The 20147-nt window shown below is 46.5% G+C and overlaps 1 protein-coding gene across 1 annotated transcript; it reads right to left on the bottom strand.

Moving 5' to 3' along the window:
- Positions 1 to 3818: 3818 nt before the first annotated feature.
- On the bottom strand, positions 3819 to 19811 carry cdh19 (cadherin 19, type 2). The gene is made up of 12 exons (XM_076158167.1): positions 19715 to 19811; positions 14245 to 14625; positions 13854 to 14148; positions 12459 to 12578; positions 11713 to 11880; positions 10778 to 10968; positions 10006 to 10259; positions 8578 to 8714; positions 7893 to 8014; positions 7496 to 7613; positions 6483 to 6734; positions 3819 to 5292 (listed from the first exon to the last, which is right to left on the bottom strand). Exons 2-12 carry the CDS (start codon positions 14488 to 14490, stop codon positions 4775 to 4777), a joined length of 2421 nt encoding a protein of 806 aa, XP_076014282.1. The 5' UTR covers positions 14491 to 14625; positions 19715 to 19811; the 3' UTR covers positions 3819 to 4774.
- Positions 19812 to 20147: the final 336 nt, after the last annotated feature.

Genomic DNA, 20147 nt, shown 5'->3' with positions numbered 1-20147 from the left:
TTTGCACATCTCACACATGAAAACACGTTTGACATCCACATAAAGTGGGGCTGATGTGGTAGTTGGTGTAAATCCTTTCAAGGTGTTTATAGAGCTCACAAGCTTGACGAGAAAAACACGAAGCTCTCGCAGGCGTCCGTGTTGTTCCAATCAGAGACTACGGAACGCCTTTAATTAACACGGAGTGGGAAACTCACTCTGGAAAACAAACTTTCAAAGTGCAATCGGAGGCATCAAAGCTCTGTAGTTTACACAACAAAAACGTTGCATTTCAGTTCTTCTCTCTGTTTGCACTTCTCACCTGATGATCCAAATCAAGTCATTGACAAGACAAGTTTGAAGTATGCAGAAGTAACACAGTCACACAATCTTCACAGCAGCTGAAGTGTGCTGGGAATCTAACAACAGTTTCCCCAAAGACAATAGTTCCTTATTTTGCCTGTTCATGCGTTTGGATCGTTCCTGAATCCAGATCCCTTGCCGGAGAAGTCCAGATCGGACTTTTTCTTCCGCCCCTCGTGGCATTTCCAAGAACTTTAGGGTGGACTGGGGAAAGCAGGACAGACAGCAAAGCCAGGCGACGACTGCAGGCTGCCTCTGCCCTTTAACATGATTAACTAAATACGATTGGCAAATTATCAGGCAATTATGCAGCCATGTTTACATCCAGTCTGATAGAGCCCAAGGTAAGTGTAAATGACACGACGTTCCTAAATAAAATTCAATTTCCATTTATTATTTACATTCGGACTTTAATCAATTATGAATGACAGCTAATTAGCGGCGTGCCAGAAGCATTCCTCTCGCCTGGTGTCAGTCTGCTAAATGCACTGTATGTCACGCCGGGTGGACTTTGATAAAAAACCTTTCACCGCTTTACAGATTTGGGTGTCTTTGGGCTGAAGAGACGTCACTAATCACCTGTGAAAGCCTGCATGCGAGGCGCAGGCGCGTGTGTGTCTGTGTGTGTGTGTGTGTCTGTCTGTGTGTGTGATAATAATAAGGCCAGCGAAAATGAAGAGGAGCTAAACTGTGTAAGTCATTTCTCATTTCCGTGCTTCAGTGGCTGTCAGAAGAAAGCCCGGCATTCTGAGTGATGGCGCCGACAACAAAAAGTGAACAACAAACCCTGTGGCGCTGAGGAGAGAAATGGAGGAAAGAAAGAGGGGAAGGAAGTCGAAAACCCCCAGAAAAAGCACATGAACACGCTTGGAAAAAAACGGCGAATACCCACTTGAAGAAAATAATAAAAAAGGTAGAAACAGATGTAGAAACAAACAAAGTGAGAGATCCTGCCATCCGCGCCTTGATAATTCCTCTTTGCTCTGAGAGTGAAGCGTCTATAGTTTGGCATCGGTGCAGTTTGGAAGAACCTTTCGAGGGGCTGATTTAATGTGAGGGCATCAATCCTTTAGCAGCACAGGGCCCTGACAGCCAGTGAAAGTAATCTCTCCTTTATTAATGGGACTTTTCACTTTGGACCCGAGGCCTTTGGTATTCCATAATGGTAGTTTGGTACTACAGAAAGAACAATATGAAATTAGATCAAGTGGATGTGTTGTGAATATTAAGTAGAAAGTGAAGAAGAGGAATCTAAACTCTTGAGAAGTCTCGCGGCCTTGAATAATCAAATGTGACTTGTCAAACTGTTTCTTAGTTGCTTTATTTTGAAATGTTACTTCTTGCTTTTAAATTTGACTCTTGTTTCTACTGATCAGAAAAGTGCTTGAACACTGCATGGCATAAAAAGCAGCATTTAAGATGTGCCAAGCTCCCACTTGAAGCCTTTGAAAGTGAAAACACTTAAATTCAAGGGACTCTCTCTTTGAGACTTTGCTTAAAAGGCGCAAAGGCTACAAAGCGGAGAGAGCTGAAGCTTTTTAAGATAGGGGGCCGGGTTTAATGTCCAAATGATGTAACCATGAAACACAAACACGAGCCTAGCTGGACCGTAGACGCAGCCTGTTGGGAACGCTGGTCGTAATTGAAGTCAAACCTCTGGTCTGTGGTCTGAATCGGAGAACGAGCAACAACATCAAAACAGGGTGGAGTTACAGAGTCTGAAAAAGCATCAGACATGAAGACGCTGGCACCGTGGGGCATCTCCGCGTCTGCAGAATGCGAATACCCTCCGAGGCGACGTCTCGAAAACCACTTATTGCTCAGCGAAATGCAAAGGCGAAGGCCCGAACAGGAGAGCGGAGAGCGTTGTCTCCCGGGTTTACCCTGCTTGTCGCTCCGCATCAGCCCAGAAAACAATCAGCAGCTTGCTTAGATCGACACTGCGGGGCGTTCGGGCTGGTTCGGCGGCGGACCAGGTAGACTTGCTTGGGGCGAGTGAGTGTTCAGACCTGCTGAAATGACCCAAACTGTCCAAAAACGTCCAGTTAAAGCTCCCATAACACTCATTGGGCCTCATTAGCATCAATCACTCCACTTTTCCTGAATCTACATATAGTATTTTGGGACGTACCGATTGGATTGTCAACAGTTATTGGCCACATACAGTATTAAGCCACTACGATGCTCAGAACCCCCATCAATAATAACACTCACACTCTGTAATTATGTTCACATTACCACAGTGCATAGAAATGATTTGATCTGTCTTTAGCCGAACCTTCAGGCTTCTTTGTTGCAAATGATTTTATTTAATGGGTCTCAAAATCCTTTCAGGCATCTTTTCAATCAGACCCGCTGTCTGCTGCCAAATGACAGCCCCCCCCTCCAAAAGACCCTCTGGTGAGCATTGTGGTGCTGTGTGATGACTGCGGCGCCGGGGTTGAAAGGAGGAGTGGAATCTATAACGCGTGGCGGCGAGCAGAGGACAGAGACAGTTGACGGAGCGAAATCCTTCACACAGCTGTAATGGATATAATTACACAAAGAAAAGGGCTGTTAGGTTAAATTACCCGTGATATTCACCACAGGTAATGACAGAAATCCAGAAGGTTAAATGACACCAGGAGCTGAATGACTTTTGACATTAAGGTACTGTTGAAAAGCGAATTATAGCGGCACATCCAATAGCCCACATGTTGGACTGTCGAGATCCATTTGAAAGGAATTTAAAAAGGCACTTTTGGTGAACACCCGCGACTCCCAGACATCATTGTTGCGACAGTGATTTAGTCTAAAGAGCTCCGGCGTGATAGATTGTTTCCAACGGCGGAAGCGTCGAGAAGAGACGTGTCGGAATTGTCTCACCGAGCGCCCTAGAAAAGACTTTGGCAATTAGAATGTTCCAGCCATCGAAGTCGTCGCATTCCAACCACGTAGCAAAAGGGGTCGGCGTGTGAAATTCTGTTATTTTTGCGGGGAGAAGTGTATTCTCTGTAGTACAAACGCTGACCTTCGCAGACAGCAAACAGCCCAATTAGTTGACGAGAAGGTGAGGAGAGGCCGGACCTTAAGTTCGCCGTGCGATTACCTCCAGTCACCCTGTGAGCAACCGCCCACACATCCAACTGCAAACAATATACATTTACCAATAATGCTACAGAGGACGTAGAAGAAGGCGTCGGCTTTGTGTGTGTGTGTGTATATCCACTCTTTCTACACGTCCCTTCCAGCTGTTCTACTTCTCTACAGTTTCCTTCCCTTAATACGTTTCCTATCAATGCCCAGCTAACTTTTCACTCTAAATCTCCACTTTGTTGAAGTTTTGCTGCATTCCGCTGCTTTTCGTTGAGTCTAAACACTCTTTGGCTCATCAAAACAAAGCAAGGAAGGAAGTCACACATGACACAGCACATATATATATATATATATGTTAAATCATGATTTAATAGATACACAAGGCTAATTAGAAAACGGTACAATTCTTAGAAAAATAAGTCATCATAGACATATCCATGGGAAATATACATTATTATCATTATAATCATAATGGAAATCAGTACACATGTAACCATTACGACCCAATAGGTAATGTGATGAGAATGTATGGATCTTCTCTTGTAAATATGCTAGTGTCACATGCCGTCACAGGTCAGTAAGGTGTATTATACAGTCAGCGTTATACTGCCACACTGCATTATGCGTAAGAATACCTCACATTGTTTCCACACACACACTCCACACCCACACGCCGCCTTGCTATGCATTTGTGTTCAGCATCCGGGGGTGCGTTCCAGGTGTGAGGTCGAGCTGCTTTTGATACGCCGTTATTTTGGTTTGTGCCTTTTCAAACATCTGTCAAAGAGAGAGAAAAAAACCCTTCTGACTCCAGCTGCGGTGTGTGAACTCGCTTCTCTCAGCGACGGGGAGAGGAGGCGTAGGAGGACGGAGCGATGATGAAAACAAGTGAGAGTTTTAGAGGAAGTTAAGAAAGTCTGAGTTGTGTACGGTCACCTGTCTTGTTGCTGTATTACATAATGTTTAACTGATCCTATATGCGGAGAAAAAGATCAAGAGTTCTCCCTGTTGATGAATTATGACATGAGGTATCGTACTTCATTGCTGTACAGAAACTTTCTATTAAAGGAGGAGATGCAAATCATTCCAAATGCACGTTGAGAACAAGAATCTGTCAGGAGTTTACAGCAGAGTTTCTCAAACTGTGCGCCATGGCTCTTTTGGGCGGTATGACCACGTCTAAAGTTTTAATCTTGGGTTCGCTGTTAATTTGGCGGGAGAGGAGAGGAGAGCTCGTTCCCTATTCATTGCCCCTCGAAACAGAAGTGTGTTGGAGCAGATGTCATATAATAATAATCATTTGTTGTGATTACTGGAAAAGCACTGAACTGATTGATTAACCAAAGGTGGCAGCTGTTCAGAAGAAGGTGTCCTCGCCTGCTCCCCCGTACCACGGCGACAGTCTGACTAAGTAGGGTTTGGGTTTGTTGTTGGGCTGCTCGGCTTCGGCCTCCAACGTGAACGACTCCAGCGAGCTCAGGGACCCCGTGGCGGACCCCGAGCCCTCGTACGCGTAGGTTCTCAAGCAATCGAACGGGGGCACGTATGGATCCTGATCGGCCTCTTCCAGCCTGTCCAGGATGAACTGGCGGAAGACGTCGTCGTCGGGGTCGATGTGGTGCGACTGTCGGAGGGACATGCGTATGCTGGCGGCGACGTCCTCCCTCCGCAGCCTCCTCTCTCTCCTGCGGGGGTGGGATCGCAGGGGGACGGGCTGGCCGAAATCCAGGCCCGCCCCCCGGCACCCCGGCTCGCCGTAGCGCAGCACCTTCTGCGACACCCTGTCGGGAAGCTCCAGCTCCGTCACCTCCAGCGCCTCCTGCTGCTGCTTCTTCCGCCGGTGCCTCCTCACCATCAGTAGGAGAACAGACAGCACTGCAGACACAACACAGCAGGGGGGGATCATCACAGTTAAACACCAGGGCCGTGAGCTTAACATGGGAGCGTCTGATGGTGCACACACACTTTGACTGTCTAAGTGTGGTTGCCAGACAGTTTTGATTGGATGCAACGAAAAGAAAACATGAAAACAAGCGCAAATTAGGCTGTAAATGATCCTATTTTAATTTCAGCTCACACATAGAAGAATGATTTATTGGCCTGATGTTGTGCAGAATGCTAAACAGCGATGTAAAAGCCTTTATATTCCAGCTTGTTTTCTGCTGTATTCTGCTGCTCTGACAGTGTTAGCATAGCAGGTATTGTCATTAATCTTTCATGTGATGGGCGCGGGGACGACACAAAGCAGCCGAGGTCATAATAAAGCTCTTCACTATGCAAACCCATCAATGTCCCAGGGTGGCATTGCTACTGATGTATTGCAACCAATATGCTCATTACCTGACATCATTGCTCTGCAAGCGCTCAGCATTTTAAAAGTGTGTGTTAGAGGCACGCTGGTGAGTTTTAAAAAAAACGGGGGGGGGCCTCGGAGAAAACCAGAGCGGAGTTTGTTAATGAGAATCCTGCTGGTTATCACACACACGTACAGTACCTACTTGGACGAGACGATGTGAGGTGGATCTGCTGTAGCTCACTAACACAACAGATCCGCTGGAAGAGAACAACTCATTTACAACCAAACACCAATGAGATTACGACTCGTTTTATTGCTTCTGTCCGGAGATTATTCAAGGCTTTATCTGGAGATTTGGCCCATCGATCACCTTTGTTCATGCGGAGATAAGAAATGTTAGTCAATCAATACTTAAATAGGACTTAAATAACCTGGATCACACTTCAGTCCCATTTTTTTTCAACCCTTAAAGTCACCCAAGATGTTTAAAAATGTAAATACTGTATATCCAAATGAGACGAGGGCTTTAATTCCTAAAGAACACACAACCTGAGAAGGAATCGCCCATTTCTTTATGTTTGATAGGTAGATTCAAGGTTCATAACTTGGCATTTGGATGAATTATGTGGTTCTGTCCAGGATCATGTGGGTCTATAAGGGTTAATTCCTGAAAGACAAATCATTTCCTGTGATAATTTACCCACAAAAGGTTCAGATCCTACAGTATAAAACTAATTGCGATACTAAGTCTAGCTCAAGCCGTGTTTACCTGTGATTGTAGCCAGGCAGATCACCAGGCCCAGCAGCGTTTGCAGGCTGACCCCCATAGTCAAGGCCAACGCCTGGACCCCTCCACTGGGACAGTGGCCGGCCGGCTCGCAGCTGCACACGCTGATGGTCAACGTGCTGGTGCTGGAGAGCGCCGGCGAACCGCTGTCCGTCACCACCACAGGCAGCAGGTACTGGGTCCGGTCCTTGCGGGTGAAGGTGCTCCTGCGCGCCACCACGCTGGCTGTGTTGTCTGTTGTGGGACAGACAGAGCAACAGCTTGGACAGGGAACAGTCACGGCTCCATCAACTTCAATTTAGCTCTTTGTATTAGTTTCGATCTGAGCGTGTCATAATTTTGAAGGGACTAGGGGACAATGATTGGCTGGTTATGCTTCAGCCAAAAAATACAAAACAGAATCTCCATTATGCAGCACTGAAGATTTTGGCCTCTCCAGAAGCATTTGTGTTTCTTTGACTTGCCAATAAACCTGATTCCCGTCTTTTCAAAAATCCATTTGAGGAGTTGCAGCCAAATGAGCTTGTGTGGATGCACAACTTTCCAGCTATGGACTTGAAAATAAGCCCATATCCCCCCCCAAACATCTCTGTGACTTGCTGTCAAAGCGCCGTGATATCAGTCACTGTCGACGGGAGAGATTCATCCAGGATGTGTCTCCGGATGACAAGTTGTGACATATTCAAATTCCCAATATAAAAACCTAGCCCTGCAACAGTATAGAAATCTGAATCTGAATGCTATTTTTAAGGCGTATTGTCCCTTTAAGCACAGCAAACGCGTGTGATCAATCATGCTCTTGCCTCCTATTGATGTTGCAGCATTAACTCAGCTTTGATGTGCGCGCAGGCACAAAGCTGCTGGTATGGGCTGACATAGGATACGATCACTGGAGGATACAGTAGGTAAACACACAGAACAAAGACAGCCTGTGTGTGCCAGTGTGTGATTGTGTGTGTGTGTGTGTGTGCCTTCATCATCTACTTGAATGTAACCTTGATTATCTCTGATGGTGAAGTTGGGATTGATGTGCTTGTCAGGCACCATGGAGAAGTAGAAGTGGTGTCCCTCTGCCGGCTCGTCGGGATCTACAGCGTTGAGCATCTGAACAAGCTGGAAAAACACGGAGACGTATTACAGCGTCAGAAGATCGCAATACACACACACACGCACACATCAAATGCAGCGTCTTTGACAAAGAAGGTGGCCTGTACATAAACCCACACATGTTGAACAGTCACACATTTCACTTTGAGTCGTTTTAGCTTTAGAAAGACGCACTGCATCACACGACTGCTTTGATAAAAACACAATATTAGAAGTGTTATCATCCATCAATGCATCCCATCCAATCCCATCACATCAAACACACACACACACACACACACACACCTCTCCCGCCTGTGTCCCCTCGCAGATATATGGCTGGTAATCTCTGGCGAGCCTTGGCACGTTGTCGTTTATGTCCAGCACTTTGATGAACGCCGCCACAGAGGAGGATAAATGGTTCTGCGCTGGGGTAGTGAAGATAGACATTTGTTGGAGTCCACCGGGTGCATGTATCATCAGCGTTAAAGCTCTGTCCAGGTAATGCTTTAGGACTGATAAATGCCTCCCTTGCTCACATCTGCTTGAATCACACACTATGGCAGAAAAAACAGCTTTTGTTCTTTTTACAGGGAGCGCTACGCCGCCCGGATTCTCAAGTTCAGCTTTGGGGCCGGTCAGCATGGTTGACCTTTCCGAAATCATCCTGGCTAATAGCTGCACGTAATGTAAAATAGAGCAAACAGGTGGCAGCGTGTGAAGAATCGCTTCAGTCATCTGGGGGAAGAGATCAAATTTAAACACTGACTCATGTCTGCATCCTCGCGGGGCCAGGCTAGGGTTTACACCTGATCATTAGAACTAGTTTGGCTCATTTTCAAACCACAATGGAACCTTTCCCAGGGATTGTTTGGGTCCTCCAGGGTCCAAACTAAACACAAATGACACCCTTTCATGGGAATTAGATGTTTCTGTGATCTGTAAACGTGTGAAAAAGATGTGATTACATAGGACAGGAAATTTGCCTTACTTGTTTCCTTGGCGACAACAGTCAGGTTGTGCCAGTTCCAAGTCTCGCGGTCCAGAGGTTTCGCAACGGTCACGGTTCCATTGTTTGAGTCTATTTTAAATGCTTTTGTTGCATCGCTGCTTTTGTCAATTGAATATCTGCAAGAAATATCACAGACACACACATTTAGCAAAGCAAGGTTGTTTTCCTGAGCGAACACAGCGGAGCGATAACACGGGGAGATAAATTACGCAAAGTTTTTTTGTTGTTGTTTGCTGACAGATATCCAACAAAGAGACGACACACAAGCTCAAAATCCTACGGTGAGAAACGCCGCCGTGGGGACAAAAACATCACGCACGTCACGGGATAAACATAATTTGTTTTGTTGTCATTCTAGTTTTTAAAAATTGAGTGTAATTCTGATTTGGAAAAGTGAAGAAACACTGATACTATTGAGACTTTTCATACTCTGAAGGAACAAAGCAAAGTCTTATGTTATGTTGCGGGGATGGACAATTGTAGTGACAAAAGACGTAAATGTGTTATTGTGTGATTGTACATGATGAGTAAGGACCCAGAAGTTAAGTTTGCCTTGTCGAGTAATACCGAAAACAGCTATTTATCAGGTTCAGGCTAAAGCAGGAATGTTCATGAAGGAAATATTTGCATCATTGCACAAGTTAGTCACACTAGAGTCCCCTTAGCAACCATTAATGAAGGTGATTATTACACCGTAGTGATTCAGGGGGCACAGGAATGAAAACAGACCTGTAATGAATCATATCTGCCAGCCAATACTTTGGTAAGTAGACCAATTTGACCCCAGCAAACTAAATCACACTCGCTCCAACTGTGGAAACAACTCGGACGTGAGGATTGAATTTAACAATCAACAAGCCGTCGTCTCCAAAGGGCCAGTAATAGAAGTCAGGCGGCGGATGATGTGCAGCAGCTGCCACTCTTAAGCTCTGCAGAGATGGACTACAGGCACGAGTGGCGCCGCTGTCTCCTCTGCAACGTGCCACACTTGCAAATGACTGCAAATCTCACTTCCATATGCCACCTCGTGCGGTTGCTTTATTACATTCCTGCGTCGCGGCCACGTCGCTTTGTGATAATACGGCCGCAATAGATAGAAAAGCCTGTGAGGTACAAAAAAAAATCATCATGATTTATTCAGCAGGGCTCATTTCCTTCTAAAGTAATATGAGATAAATATGAGCGTGTACGGGTGTATCCAGAGATCAAGGGTAAAAATGGATGCAGCGAGCCAGCAACACTATTTGAAATGGAATGATTTTTCACCCCGTGGAGGAACGCGTCTCGGGCAGCCTGTCTAGAACGTTCCGCCCCCGCCAGCCTGGGCTCTGCTTCGTCATTATCATACTGGCAGTTGCTTTGACATGTGCCATTCTTCCCGCTGACTGCACACAGAGGTCATATTACCTGACGGGGCTGTTGACTGTGTCGGTGTCTCTGGCGCTCACGGTGCCCACCACCGTCCCAACCGCCGCGTTCTCCGGGACTTTCCACTCGTACAGCCGGGCGAGGAAGACGGGCGGCTCGTCCACGTCCTCCACCACGATCTTGACCGTGGTCCTGTCGGTGAAGTCGTGGAAACTCAGGAAGCGGGTGTCGATGTGAACGTTGACGGCCTCCGCCGCCATCACGAAGCGTCTCTTGCTCTCGTAGTCCAGCGGCTGAGGGGGGAAGGAGAAGGTGCGAGGCGTGAAATGAAGGTCATGGCTGTGATGCCCGTCATAATTGCAGCATGTTCATCATCATTAAACAGGTCGAAATGCCAAGTAAGATCAATTTGTGCAAATAGCTTTTCAGATACGCTATGATGAGAGCCGGACGCCACTCTGGACTATTAAAACTTGTTTAGTCATTGTCAATAAGCCACCAGCTGTGAGAGTGCACTTAAATAATACTGTGTTTTCAATTAGCATTGTGATGCTAGTAATAAGAAAACAGCATGCAAACAATTACTGAGTTCCCTTAATGATTTAGGGTCTGTAATGATTGTTATCATCAACTCTCTAAATTACAATCCTGCGCCAACAAGAAGCAAACTGCGTCTAGAACTAAAGTAAGAAGAACAATTACCTGTCAAAGAAGAAGAATTAGTACTAAAAGTATTAGAAGCTCCCCTCAAAGACAAAACAAAACATGAATATTGTTGTCATGGACACATACAGCAGGAGTGTGACTTCACCTTGACTAGAACAATCACCCCCTCCTGTGTCACTGGGTCTCTCTGGATGGTGAAAGTGGAGCTCTCCTCCAGGTCGTCCTCCAGCTTGTACTTCATTTTGGCGTTGATGCCGATGTCCCCATCATCCGCCATGATCCTGCCCACCGTGGTGCCCAACGCCGCGTTCTCGGGGACGGAGAAGACGTACAAGTCTGTGAGGGAAGAGGAGCGTTTACACACGCGCGCCGTTAAACCTTGTCAGTAAAGCTGTGTAGAGAACGTCAATAGAGAGGCTGATAATGTGTTAGAGGATAAGAGCGTATAAGATTGCGGCAGACGGTCAATTTGTGTAAGTCAAAGATAAGTTGTGGCGTCTCCGCTTAATCCTGGACGAACTCTAATAAGAAGATGAAGGGACGTGATTGTGTCTTGTAGCGGGACGACCACACATGGGAGGACCTCAACGGGCGAACAAGCGCTCCTGGAAAGACATTTTTTTGCAATTTCGGAGACTAAACATATTTACAAGGCCCCAGTGCTGGAGTGGATCCATTCACCAGATACAGTAACACAAGCATGACATTGAAAGTTAAAAGTACAACCCCTCGCTGCTTCGTTTTTCACAGAATTGATTTCTTCCCTGAGCATTAATTCGGTGAGGTTTATCGCTGAGAGGCCTGGCTTTGTTTCCAAAGGTCATGACAAACGTCCTTTCATGTGTGAATGATTAAATTCATCCAGTGGCCAACACACACACACAAACACAGGCGAGGACACAAACTAGCATGTGCCCATCGCTTCCCCCCTCCCTCTCTTTCTCCCACTGAGTCCTTTTAATTCGGGCTGCTGGCTGAAAAGCGAGATGTATACAGACGAAACTAATACCTCTTAGCTGCAATATTAAACATCTGCAGCAACGCTTTGTGCTTCCCGTGCAGGCGTGGCGGCAGACTCACGGTGCTGGAATACAGGCCCGTTGTCGTTGACGTCGGTCAGGCTGACGGTGACGGTGGTGGAGGAGGAGTAACCGCCGCTCAGGCCGAGCATGTCCTTCACCTGCACCACCACCAGGTACTCGTCTCGGGCCTCGCGGTCCATGTTGGGCCACGATGTTACAATGATACCTGAGAGGGGAGCAGAGAGAGAGACGCAAATGGATAGGACCACTGTGTGCTGGAGTAGCGTGCACTTCAGATGACAACACAGAGATGATTTGTTGAAATTACTCAGTTTGCCAGCTGAGTAGTTGGCAGCAGAGAACAACGCATTCATGTTTCCCCTTCATTTCTACAGTGTGGTATAGTGGGGAGTCTGTGTTGCTGCAAAAATGGTGATTGACACCTCCAGAAATGCATCCAGTAAGACAAACCCATCGGTCGTGAACTAACAAGTATTTGGTCGGTCCCTTACTTCCACAAGACATATTTGAAATCACCACCTACACACCCACAAAGCACAAGGTCGGCCAGTAAAGCCGCCTGTGTTTGCCAGCTCAGGCCTGTTTCAGCTGGCAGAGAGAGACGGGGCAAGATTTGAGGCCTCTTTTTTGGTCTGTCGTCACTCAGCGTGCACCGCAGTGCTAGATCAAGGGGTGTGTCGTCATGATTACAAAGCAGTATAATGATGATATCAGTGAGGTCTCCTGTCTCCAGTCCGCTCTGGTGACCCCCCTCAGGGCAGACAGGACTGTCACTGGCATTACCTGTCTTTGGCTCCACGGAGAAGTACGGCTCCCCCTGCAGGATGGAGTAGATGAGCTTGGCGTTGTTTCCGAACATGGGATCATCAGCATCTGTGGCTGTCACCTGGGCCACCGTGGTCCCTGTGGGGCAGCAGAGTCGGGCAGTGAGCGCAAGCAGCAGCTCCGCGCGACAGAGGGGGAAATAAAGTGATTATGCCACAGTCCCGCAGGGTCTATCTGTCTGGCTCAGAGGGGAGCGGTGGAAATGGAGGAAGAGGAGGAGGAGGAGGCGGCAGGGTTAGAGTATGTTGTTGACGAGGGTTGGGGGGGTGTGAGGGGTGCAGGAGGCGTAGCGGCAGCCTTTCACAACTCACCGCGGCTGTGCAGGTGTGCGTGACAACCTCCCCAGCCATATAGTGACATCTCTCTCGCCACCCACCTGCCCCTCGTCCTCCCTTGTCCTCTTCCTCCTCCTCCCCTCTCTCTCTCATCTCCACTGACCACATCCTTCTCTTTGCCTCCATGTCTCTCTCCTCCCCCCATCAGGCATTTACCGCAGCGTTTCTTATTCGCAGCCCCCTGCACTCCAACCTTCGCTTCTCACTCTCTTTTTTCTCTCTCCCCCAAGTCAAACGCATTATGATTTATTACGAGGGGGAAGATATTATGCTGCAAAAGCAGATTGCATATAAATTGAAATGGTAATGTATGTGGTATAAGAGGGCAGGGGTTATAATAACATTATTTAAGAAATGTATCCATAAAGGCATCCAAGCAGTGATACCAAATCCAATACTTTTAACTTCCTGGAGGAGGACAGATGACAGGCGGCAGTGTGCATTTTCTCTATTCAGTATTTAGCTTAAGTGTGTCCTTGAAATGCAGCAGCAAAGCCACTAAAGTGTTTCTAATGTTTTTGGGATCAATTTTACCACAGGGATCATGAATACAGATTTGGATCTTTGAAGAGATAATGCTCAATTGTTCTAGTTTTATAAAAATCCAACATTCCAGAGTTTATTTCCTTTTCTTCAACTTTTATTGCGACTTTTAATGACGCATGAGGACGATTTGCTCCTCTAACCCAGTAGGTGGCAGCTTTTGTATTTTTCCTAGACTCCAGACTAAAAATTACATTGAACAAGAAGAATGTCTTCTCAAACTTCTATTTACTTTCTATTGTATTAAATTTCGATTTAGACTCCAAGTTGGTTCATCAGTGTGGTAGCTACGGAAACGATCGTCCTCTCTTCGCTGCAATATTTACATGCTTTATCACTTTAATAATGTCAGTGTTTGAATAAAGAGGTTATCCTGCTGCAGGGCGTCTAAGCAGTGTGGTTTGTGCGGCCACGTCCTCCTCCATTCTTGTAAATAAACACTTTCCCCCCTTGGCTTTCTTCTCCCCGGACCTACCAGTGGGACACATCTCGGGTATGCTGGACACATACGGTTCATTCTGGAACTGCGGGACGTTGTCATTGATGTCCTGCACCTTGATGATGAACTCTGACTGGGGCTCCACGGGTTCGTTGGACCTCCTGTTGATGGCCTGAGCTTGCAGGACGTAGAAGGCCTTTTCCTCCCGGTCGAGCTTCTGCAGAGTCCGGATCTCGCCTGAATATTCGTCTATCTCAAACACGTCCCCGGCGCCCTCCCCAGATAAGATGTACTTGATGGAAAACTCGCCCCGGTCGTAGTCAGATTTGAGCTGTCGAGACAAAAAGAGAGAGAATTTGTGTTGTTTTTCAAAAGGGGGTAAAGCGATGGAGGCCGTGAAGGACACAGGATGTTTAACGTGGAGTACCTGGCCAATAACACGAGGAGTGGGGTCCTCCTCCGGGACGAACAGCTGCTTCCAGATCCATCCTCTCTTCAGGCGGCGTGGCAGATGAGTGGACCCCTGGGCCAGTTGTTGGGCTTCCAGACCCTGAGCCCCTCTAATATCGCTCAGCACGCCACCGGGAATCATAGAAAACACAGTGACCACGGCCAAAACGCTGGGCGTGCTCATTTTCAAAGTCCTCCTTTGCATTTCCTCCCCTCTTCCCATGGTTTGGCGAGCAGGTAACAGAGGTGTCACCGGTGCAGTAAAACCATTCCTTCATTCAACTGCGCAGTAATTCAAGACATTGGCAGCGCCGCATCCCATCTTCTCATTATGTGGTTTCTATGCGTGCTCATGTCTCTGAAATAAAAGTTAACAGTTTCATCAGCGCTGAGGCAAGAACGGCACGCAGCCATCGCACAATACGGCAGGGATTTAAACCCGACTACTACAAAACCTTCCATTATTTACAAAGTGTTTCATTACGCAAAGCTCTGCATGGATTCTAGGAAAAAGTTGCGTAATGACATTCAGAATTAAGTATTTTATTAGAGATTAAGATCTCAAAAGGACGTATATGACACGTCTGCAAGTATATGAAATGTATAGAAGAACCAGCGATGAGACCAAGTCACTGCTTTGCGAGACTCAAGCACTTGCTGATGATGTAAAAAAACTTTAAAAGACGTGTAAATCGACCTGATGGTGGCGCTATAACAGTCATATATTGTCAACTTTGGGAACCAAACATGGCTGAATCAAGAGACATTATTGGAGGACTGCTCGGCCTTGCCGGAGGTATGAGCTCACTGAGCGGTCTTTGGTTTGCTGAGCTGAGCTGGAGGTTTATTCGAGTCTCACATTTGTGTTTGGAGTCAACACCACTTACACTAACGTCATGGTTTTCCACGCTGTCCGCGGCAAACACCAGGATTATTATGGATTATTCAGCCCCATTGTTCAGTCTATGATGACATGATTCTCTCTTTGTCTGAATAAGCACTTCGTTTTCAGTCAAATCAGGCTTTCAGTACAATAGATAACGACTCCAACGCACTGTATAACAAATTCAAAAAAGGCAGCCAGAGGAGAGCTGCGTTTTACAAGATAAGCCTTTGTCTGCTATCGCTCGCTCATTCCTTGCATCCTGCGATCCTGCATGGGCAGTTAAAAACAAGCCTCTGTTTTAAATTCACACAAGGGCCTGCATTGTGTTTGCAGAGCCAGAGCGTCATTCCTTCGGCATGACACTGCACTCTGCAGCTGACTAATGAAGACTGCTAATTTGATCAATGTCCACCCAGACATGGAAAACGGAGACACATGCCTCTGACAAACTATGAGCACAATCGATGCGGCAATTACATTGTGCATCGCGATAAGGGTCAAGAGAGAAAGGACGAGGAAAGTCAGGCAAAACATTGAATTAGACGTCAGTCGATAGTGTCGCTGCAGCCACACAATATCACACAAAACACACCAAATTTCAGCAAATTCAGTCGTTCCTTTTACTTAACCGTGTTGTGGTTGAGCAACATTTTTTTTATTTCACACACCACAGCAACTGTAATGATCCACCTTGTGCAAACATGTCAGACAGAGAGTAGATTTGCCATCCACAGGTTACCATGGGTGACCAGGGGACTCCAGGACTCAACCACAAATCCATTACTGTCAATAGACAGGAAGTGGACCGGAGACACCTTTCTTTATAAGGCTTTTGAGTGGTTGAATGAACATCTGAAAATAACTCAAAACATCAAAGTAATAAGTTGACAGGCTGAACTGTATCAGAAAAAATAGGCTAATAATTATAATGAAATTCCTTTAAGAGAAGCCTCACATTTGGCTCAAGCTCCAGCTGTTTTCTGGTCAATTTAGACTTTTATGTTAAAATGTTAATGTTTGAGATGGATCATTTTTGCCGACGGCTCTTACATTACATTCAAATACTCAGAAATGTTGGAATAATTCAGTATTTTCCACATCTGAAGCATACGTTTGTTTGGCATCACAATGAAATGCACACAAATATAACCATTAAGACTTTTCTCCTCGTCTCCAGGGTAACCAGCACACACGCACACACACTCAGAGGAGCAGAGGATGTCATGTTATTTCAACATAGTTCGTGAAGTTTTCTGATACTTTGACGGCGTCGTAACACATTGTTTACTCCGCCGCCGCACGGATGCAGGAACTCCAGCGGTGACATCTTTCGCATTGCTGACCCCGCGGAAATTGAAGTTAAAGAGAAGTTAAATCAGCATTTCTAATGATTACAGTATTAATACTTAACGGCTAATAATCTTCATGTTTAATGTTGTAAAAGTGAATTAGCTGTCAGAACCCATTTGTAATGAGCTGGTAGGAATCAATTACCAATGCCAGGTTTGTTTCGATGGCGAATGGGATTGAGCTCACGCGCGTCTCCACAAAACGTATTCATATCTCCGAGTGCGGCGGAGTGACATTTCAATTAGTGGCCAGTGAATCGTGAGCCGTTCTGTTCTTTTATAGTCGTCGCTAAGCACACATCGAAAACTCAAACGCCGCCGGCTGAAACCAGACAACAGCACCGCGGCGACGTCACCCCCCCCACTCCCAGCAACCGCTCGGCTGCTGACGAAGAATCTTCCGGATCAGGAAAAGTGTGCAGGTCAACAGATGTTCAGGTGCCAATTAACAAGACGGGGGCCAATAGAAGGAAATAATGAAATTCCAGGCAAAATAATGGCGACGTCCCGGTTCAGTAAACAGCGATGGGTTGTTGTCCAGATGTGACAGCTGTGTTAATGGTCATCTTGTCATCACGATTTCAGTTTGCAACCGCGGCGGCGAGACTTCCCAAGGCCTCCGCAAATCACTTCCAGGTGTTTCTGCCACCCAAACAATAAACACACCAAAGCTAAAAATACAACAAAACACAGTTGCACTCGGTGGTCAATTTCCTCCTTCATAAAGAAGCTCTGGTTGCTCAGTGACGTGCAGCACATGCAGAGTGCCCTGTGGTTGACAGCCATTCATTACCTCTAATAGGCCTTCCTCCCATTTCCAGCAGACCTCCTGCAGCCTGTACACACACACACACACTCCACTCTGCCACATGACAGGATGACAACGCAGTCTCACAATGTTGAGCACCAGATGCGCTGAGACCGTCACATTATTTTCCTACACGGCGACGCGTTCTACCTAATAAAAGGCATGCGCTGTTGTAGAAATGATCTCGGGGTGCTTTTCAAACGTGGCTAATGTGCCGATGCAAACGTTAGAACGCAACGATCCCGGCCGGAGCAGGCGCCGCTTGACATTGCGGACGACACTCTTAAACGTGCGGCGAGACTCGTGACTCAATTACGCTTCAACTCACTGACACTACAGGAGGGGAAAAGTGTCAAATGCTGAAGATGCAACACCGGGACTAAATATAGTATTAGCTTTAACTAACGACAACGGATTAGGAAGCCGCGGAGAATCCATCTGGTGAGTCTCCGCTTCTTTAAACTCACCCCACCGCCACAAAATGTCCTTAATTGGTCATTTGGGAGCAGATCATGGGACTTGTTGTTTACCGTTCGGCTCCATAAAGCAGCAGCTCTGACATATACTGCACATTTCCTAAATCAGGAAGCCCCCAAACGAGCCCAGAGGCACCGACACCATGTACTCGTTTGAAGCAATTTGTGATTTTTGTTACGCACGCTCCTCAAAATCATTAACTGCTGACATTTATCGATATTTGTTTCTTTTTCTGTTTCCATCTCTGCAAGTTAATTGACGCCGCTAAATAAAATCAAAATGAATTTCTGCGGAACTGCAGCCAATTATCTTCTCCAAACGCAAAGACTTCATTTGCAAGTTTCAAATCAACTTCTGTTCTATTTTCCCCTGCTTTTAAATGGAATTGCCTGGAACGCGGCGGCTGGGCGTTTCCTTCCTCTGCTCGTTTTTACACGTTTGCAACATTCAATGGCCTCGTCAAGGTTTTCCTCCAGCGATTGACGAGCGGGGTTTCTGTGTGTGTGTCTGTTTATCGCCCCTGAATAACGGCGCCGCGAGTAATGAACGAGTGATTCCCCGCCGAGCAGATGTCTGAAATTCTCCATCCAGGCAAAAGGTCACGGAAGCTGTCAAACAGTCCATTTCATAGCATCATTTTTAATAACCATCAAACCCTTTCACTCTTCCACTCAACGTTTTGGACGCTGAATTCGTTGACCCCTGCGTGCGCCGCCAACACACATCCCCCACTTCCTGTGTTGCAATCCAACTATTTTCACTGCGAAGTTGACATATTGGATAAGAATTTGTTGACGGAAATGGAGAATATCAACTAAATCTTTCAAAATGTGCGGAAAGATCATTTTGGGGGCAGATGAACAAATGCCATCTCAGCTGTTTGAGAATGTTACAGAGAACTAAGTGATGTAATCAGACGTGTCTCTAAACATTTCACATCGAACACTTGGGCTACTTGTTGACAAGCGCATGTCCTCCAGTGACCTCTGACCCCGGAGCTGTGAAGCCTCCTGACTGCCTGACGCCTCCAGGCTCCGGTAGCTTAGACAGAAATGTTGGTCTAATTTGCTGTTTTCCTTTTTGCGATGTTTTAAAATATTTGTTTCAAATTGATCGGATTTCAGTCAATCTTGTCAACAAGGACGAAGCTGAGAGGGACAAACAAATGAGGATGTGTTTTTATTCCCTTGAAATCCTCTCTGGTATCGTCCTCGGTGTGAAATATTGACTTTGCAATTACTGATTTTTCAAACTTTATTAGATTGGAGCTAAGTTGAAGTGCCTTGTTCTCCTTATAGCCTCACAGAGTTTTTAATAACGCCCAGCTGTCGACCGCAAAATGGCTCCTCTGTGTTAGCAACCAGCAAGAATTTCGATATCAGCATAAAGTGTGAAGCGGTCCTCCAAAGAGGGAGAAGCACACGGGACAATGAAAGGTTTCCATAGAAACCAGCCCCTCTACATCCGTTACCTCAAACGTCGAAGCTGCTCAAACAACAAAGTACAACTTGCAGAAGTTATGTGGGCAATCTGAGTTAGTGCTTCACTTTGAAACACAAAGTTTTAGCGTTTTTGAAATGTTAAAATCCTTCTAACTATAACAACAACAACAACAACAAGATCGTTTGTTGTTCGAGCGGTTTGTTATTTCAGGCAGCACAACGCGACCGAATACAGGTCTTGAGAGTCGGCATAAGCGCTCGCACACACACTCTTGAGAATCTCCAGTTATAAATGATTGCGGCAGATGTTGCAGCGTCCTGGAAGCAGCGGAGGTTTGGGTTTCCCTGCTGCCACACACACACACACACACTCCCTGAACTAATTTAGACGCCACTGTACTCCAGGTTTCATTCCTTCCACAGAACAAACTGAAATTTATGTTCCTCTCTAATGAAATAGCAATAGGATGCAGAGCCACACCGACCTGTTTGCGTGATCCCGCCACCACCAGTTGCCTGTCGCCGACCACAGCCGAGAGGAGACGCACACACAACAGACACACACGACCTGCCCTGACTGGACTCCCCTGGTACTGGAGAGCAAATGTGCCTGGACAATGGCAGAAGTGAAGGCGTGTGTTTCTCACAATGTGTAATCCCTTCTTGCTGACGACCCCCCCCCCCCCCCAACCCCCCCAACCCTTCTTTCCTTCTTCTTCTCTCCCCTCTTTCTGTCCTCGTCAAACTTCCCGGGGAAGAACAAACACAGGCGCTATTGTCTGTGCCCTCATCTGAGCGCCTGCAGAACACTCGGGGCCTTCATCGCCATGCAAATAGTCCCAGCCCGGACTTACAAATGGATTTCTATCTTTTGGACCCCCACCACTCTTCTTCTTCTCTTCCCCCCTCGTTGTTTTT

The sequence above is a fragment of the Genypterus blacodes genome, unplaced genomic scaffold (genome assembly GCF_046128005.1).
Source record: "Genypterus blacodes isolate CSIRO-AG114 ecotype Tasmania unplaced genomic scaffold, CSIRO-AGI_Gbla_v1 ptg000076l_1, whole genome shotgun sequence".
In the NCBI taxonomy this organism is placed as follows: domain Eukaryota; kingdom Metazoa; phylum Chordata; class Actinopteri; order Ophidiiformes; family Ophidiidae; genus Genypterus; species Genypterus blacodes.
Note: the sequence above shows the minus strand (reverse complement) of the source record. Positions and strands in the feature narration are given on the sequence as shown.

Coding starts and splice junctions, on each gene's coding strand:
- cdh19 (XM_076158167.1), bottom strand. CDS start 14,490: ATGGGAAGAGGGGAGGAAATGCAAAGGAGGACTTTGAAAATGAGCACG. Junction 14,149..14,244: donor CTCCTCGTGTTATTGGCCAG/GTACTCCACGTT, acceptor TTGTCTCGACAG/CTCAAATCTGACTACGACCG. Junction 7,614..7,892: donor AGGGGACACAGGCGGGAGAG/GTGTGTGTGTGT, acceptor GTGTTTTTCCAG/CTTGTTCAGATGCTCAACGC.